The sequence below is a fragment of the Elephantulus edwardii genome, unplaced genomic scaffold (assembly GCF_000299155.1).
Source record: "Elephantulus edwardii isolate Elephantulus edwardi_28Jun2011 unplaced genomic scaffold, EleEdw1.0 scaffold00441, whole genome shotgun sequence".
Lineage (NCBI taxonomy): Eukaryota > Metazoa > Chordata > Mammalia > Macroscelidea > Macroscelididae > Elephantulus > Elephantulus edwardii.
The window spans coordinates 228,445-233,720 of NW_006400191.1; the positions used below are offsets into that span (position 1 = coordinate 228,445).

General features: G+C 39.5%; 1 protein-coding gene across 1 annotated transcript in view; it reads left to right on the forward strand.

Annotated features, from left to right (window-relative positions):
• Positions 1 to 339: 339 nt before the first annotated feature.
• Positions 340 to 5,276, forward strand: part of LOC102847868 (cytoplasmic dynein 1 light intermediate chain 2-like) — a 39,183-nt gene continuing 34,246 nt past the window's right edge. Inside the window, exon 1 of the mRNA XM_006902718.1 lies at positions 340 to 550. Coding sequence (XP_006902780.1) covers positions 340 to 550 — 211 coding nt within the window. The remainder of the gene's footprint in view (positions 551 to 5,276) is intronic.

Below are 5,276 nucleotides of genomic sequence, written 5' to 3' on the forward strand. Positions count from 1 at the left end.
ATACGATAGGTAAAGAGGCACAAGTTGTTGTTGTTGTTGTTGTTGTTGAATGCCGTCGAGTCGCAGACGGCTCATAGCGACCCTATGAACTGTTCGTACATAGAGTTTCCAGAGGCAAGCCATTTTGGAAGTGGATGCCGCTCCTGCTTCCAGGCTTGATGTAGTCGGGAAGCTCCAGCCAACACTGTCCACCATGGGTGCCCATTACCACGATTGGCACATCACTGTCACAGGCTTCAGCATCACAGCAACCACGAGTTACCTCTGTACAGCAACGCACAGACCAGTGCTATACCACCAACTCCGTATTTCTGCCTCTTGGTCGGGATCCAGCGGGCCATGGCGGCGAGCTCACCCCGCGGCGGCAGCGGCTGCAGCGGCTACAGCTCCTCGGGCTCCGGCCGCCGCCTCCCACTGCTGCGCGCCCCGACCTTCTCCACCATGTTTCGGCAAACTTTGCAGCGATCCCTGCAGCGCTCAGCGCTCATCCAGAGCCGCTATAGAACTGGCTTCGTCACCCGCCACCCAGGCGAGCGCCCCGCCGCCTGTGGTAAAGAGGCACAAGAACTTAAAAATAATCATCACAAGACAGAGAGGGTACTGGAAATAACAGAAAAACATGAAAATACAATACAAAACAAAAATGGCAGAAGTGTAGGACATAAAAAGTATAACTGAAGAAGAGCTTCATGAGAAACATACTAGAAGAACAATCAGAGATGACATGTAAAGGAAATGAAAGAAAAAAAAAACACATTAGAACCATGTTTGATGACATCAAAAGGAAGGACATACGTGTGATTGGAATTCCAGAACATGGGAGTGACAGGCAAGTCACTAGGAAAATTGCAGAAGTACATGAAGAAAACCTCCCAGGTATTTTGAAGAATGGGGAAATCCACATTCAAGAACCACAGTGAACACCAAATAGATTGGACTCAAAAAGTTTCAGTAAGCAGGGTTGTGTCATTTGCATAACGCAGATTGTTGATGGATCTTCCACCAATCCTGATGCCACACTTCTCATAGAGCCCAGCCTCCTGGATAATCTGTTCTGCATATAGGTTGAAAAGGTGAGGCGATAGGACACATCCCTGGCATACACCCTTCCCAATTTTGAACCAAGCAATGTTTTCTTTCTCTGTTCTGACGACTGTCTCTTGGTCCAAGTATTAGTGTACGGTAATTTTTCAATCCATTTCATTTGGGTGGGCATTTGTGCTGTTTCCATGTTCTTGCTATGGTGAATAACATTGCTATAAACATTGGTGTACAAGTCTCTGTTCCTCAGTTCTCATTTTCTCAGGGTATATTACCAGCAGTGGAATAGTTGGGTCATGGAATTTCTTTGTTCTGCTTTTTTTAGGAAACATCAGACTGCCTTCCACAGTGGTTGTACCATTTTACAATCCCACCAACAATGTATAAGAGTTCCTATCTCTCGACATCCTCTCCAACATTTATTACTTGCTGCCCTGCTAAACTTTGCCACTGCTACTGGATGGTATCGTATTGTAGTTTTGATTTTATTCTTATTTTGATTGTGCCATTTCTCTTATTGCCAATGATTTAGAGCATTTCTTGATGTGTCTGTTGGCCTTCCGAATGTCCATCTTGGTGAAAATTCTTTCCATGTTCCTCCCTCCCCCATTTTATAATTGGATTATCAGTCTTTTCCTTCTAGAGGCCCTGTAGGATTCTGTAAACTTTCATAATGAGACCCTTGTCTGAGATGGTATTACTAAATGTTTGCTCCCAGTCAGTAGGTTTTCTTTTTACCCTGTTGGTAAATTTTTGATGAGCATAGAGATTTAATCTTTAGAAATTAATTCATCAATTTTATCCTCTTCAGATTATGCATTTCTGGCTGCATTTGGCAGTTCTTTTCTACCATAGACTAGGCCTTTTAAACTTTGTCCCAGGTTGTCTCTTAAGAACTTTATGGATTTTAGCTTTACTCCTTGGTCGCTGATCCAGCTTGAGTTGATTTTTGTATATGGTATGAGATGTGGATCCTATTTCAGTCTTCTGCAGGTGGAAGTCCAGTTTTGCTAGCACTATTTGTTGAAGAGGTTGTCATTTTCCCATTTGATAGGTTTTATTTCCTTGTCAAATATCAGGTTCCGCTGGTCTATGTGCCTGTCTTTATACCAGTACCATGCTGTTTTGGTTACTACTACTGTGTCATAGGTTTTGAGGTCAGGGAGTCCTATGCCCCCCACTTAATTTGTATTTTTCAGAAGTACTTTGCTTATTCAAGGGTCTCTCTCCTCTCTAAATAAACTTGACAATTTCGCTTTAAATCTCCTTAAAAAAGGAATTTGGTATCTGTATTGGGATTGTGTTGAACATGTAGATTGCTTTTTGTAGGATTTTCATTTTTACAATACTGAGTCTTCCCATCCATGAACAAGGCACATTTTTCATTTATTTAGGTCTTTTATTGTGTCTTGCAGAAATGCTGTGTAGTTTTCTTAGTATAGGTCTTTTGTATCTCTAGTTAGGTTCACTCCCATTATCTAAATTTGTGGTTGGCTATCATAAATTGTACTGCTTTCTTGATTTTGTTCTCTGGGTTCTCATTGCTGCTATAGAAGAATCCTACTGATTTTTGGATACTGATTTTTGCCAGTCTATTAAATTGGCCCACTAACAATTTTCTTGTTTCATCTTTGGTTTTTTTTTTTTCCTTTGTATACTATCATATCATCTGCAGAGAGTGACAGTTTGACCATTGGCAAAGAGCCAATCAGGATACCTTTTATTTCCTTCTTTTGTCATACTGCTCTAGCAAGGGACCATTGTCTGGTCCCTGTCTGCCAAAAAAAATGCTTTTAGTCTTTCTCCATTGAGAATGATATTGGCTCTTGGTTTTGCATATTTTTCATTATGTTGAGGAAATTCCCTTCTTTCCCAATTTTTCTGAGTGTCTTAATCAGGAAAGGGTGTTGGATTTTGTCAAATGCCTTTTCTGCATCATATGTTAGGATTATATGGTCTTGGTACTTGTTTTGTTAATGTGGTGAATTATGTTGATTTTTTTATGTTGAACCATTCTCTTATGAATTCCCCTTGGTCAAACGGAATTATTTTTTTTTATGTGCTTTGGATCTCATCAACTTGGATTTTGTTAAGGATCTATGTTCACGAGAGATATTGGTCTGTAGTTTTGTGAGTTTTTTGGTAATATCTTTCCCTAGTTTTGATATTAGGATTATGTTTGCATCATAGAATGAATCTGGGAGTGTTTCTTTTTTCTGTATATTTAAATAACTTAAATAGAATTGGTGATAAACATTCTCAGAATGTTTGCTAGAATTCAGCTGTGAAGCCATCTGGTGAAGGACTTTTTTTGTGGGGGAGTTTATTTAGGACCTACTCAATTTCTTCATTTGTGATGGGTCTGTTTAAGTGTTCTACATCTGATCATGTCAACCTGGGTGGGATATGAGTCTAAAGGAATTTTTCCATTTCCTCTAAGTTTTAAAATTTATCTGAGTATGTTATTGGTATGTGCTGTCGAGTTGCCTGTGATTCATAGCAACCCTATATACAACAGCCCTAAAACCTGCTCTATCCTGGACCAAGCTTATTGTCTGACAAACCTACCCCCATTACCCCAGTCACTGAATCAATCTATCTCATGGACGGTCTTTCTCTCTTGTGCTGTCCCTCCATCCTCCCAAGCATGATGTCCTTCTCCAAGGACTGGTCTCACCTTGCAAAATGTCAAAAGCATGTCAGATGAAGCTTCAGAATCCTTGCCTCCAAGGAGCAGCATGGTTTCACCCTCTCTAGGACAAACGTGTTTGTTCTCCTAGCAGTCCATGATATCTTCAACACTCTTTTCTAGCATCACAGCTCAAAAGCATCAATTCTCCTTCTATCATCCCTAGTCATTGTCCAACTATCTGAAGCATAGCAAGGAATTGCAAAAATCATAGCCTGGATCAGGTGCACCTTAGTTTCCAGACTGACATCATTGCTCTTCAGTACCTTGGAGAGGTCTCTAAAAGTATCAGTCCATATTTAAGGCTGAAGTCCTTGACTTTCTGCAGCAATCGCTTCAGGTCCTCCTCAGTTTCAGCAAGTAAGGTTGTGTCATTTGCATAATGCAGATTGATAAGTCTACCTCCAATCCTGGTGCCACATTTCTTCTCATAGGGCCCAGCCTCCCAGATAATCTGTTCTGCTTATAGATTTAAAAGGTATGGCAGTAGGACAAATCCCTGGCATATACCCTTCCCAATTTTGAACGATGCAGTGTTTCCTTGCTCTGTTCTGATGACTGTTCCCTGGTCCAAGTATAGGTTTCACATTAGCACAATCAAGTGTTCTGGGATTCTCATTCTTCTCAGAGTCAGCGACAGTTTGTTGTGATCCATACAGTCAAATGCCTTTGCATAGTCAATTGAAACAGAGATAGATGTTCCTCTCGTGCCTTCTGACATAAGTTATAATATCCCTAATACCAAAGCCTCTTCTAAAACTAGCCTGCATTTAAGCCAGTTCTCTGTTGATGTGCTGTTCCAGTCGTTTTTGAATAATCTTCAGCAGAATCTTGCTTCATGTGATATCAATGATATTGCAGCATTTCATAATATTCTGATATTATAGATTTAATTTCTGACTCAGTTGTGAGGTCACCTCTGTCACTCCTTAATTGAATTATATATTTCTTCTCCTTTTTTTCATTTGTTAAGGAAGCCAATTGTTTGCCAATTTTATTGACCGTTTCAAAAAATCAGCTCCTTTTCTTATTGATGGTTTTAATTGTTTTTCTGTTTTCTATTTAATTGATTTCAGCTCTTATCCTTGTAATTTTCTTTCTTCTAGAGGCTGTTGGGTTAGATTGTTCTTTTACTATTTGATGAACGTGTTGAGTTAGAGAATTTATTTTGCTTCTTTGTTCATTTTTTATGTTTACGTATTGCTATGACGTCCCCTGAGGACTGCCTTAACTTCATCCCAGAGATTTTGGTACATTTTATTTTCATTGTCATTTGTTTTGAGGAACTTTTTAATTTCATTTTTTTTTTAATTTCTTCTCTAACCCAATTGTGTTACTGCATGGTGTTACTTAGATTTCACGTTGATGGCTTTATGGCTTTACACTTTTTTTTTATTACTGTTTCTTTTTTTCTACATTTTATTAATTTTCATAAACATTTACAGAGATTTTTGGTTTCCATTCATTCATTGTTGCACTATTCTCTCTACCCTCCTCCCAGTTTGTTCTTGTCCAAATGCCACAGTGCTTGTCAAAGCCAGTTCTG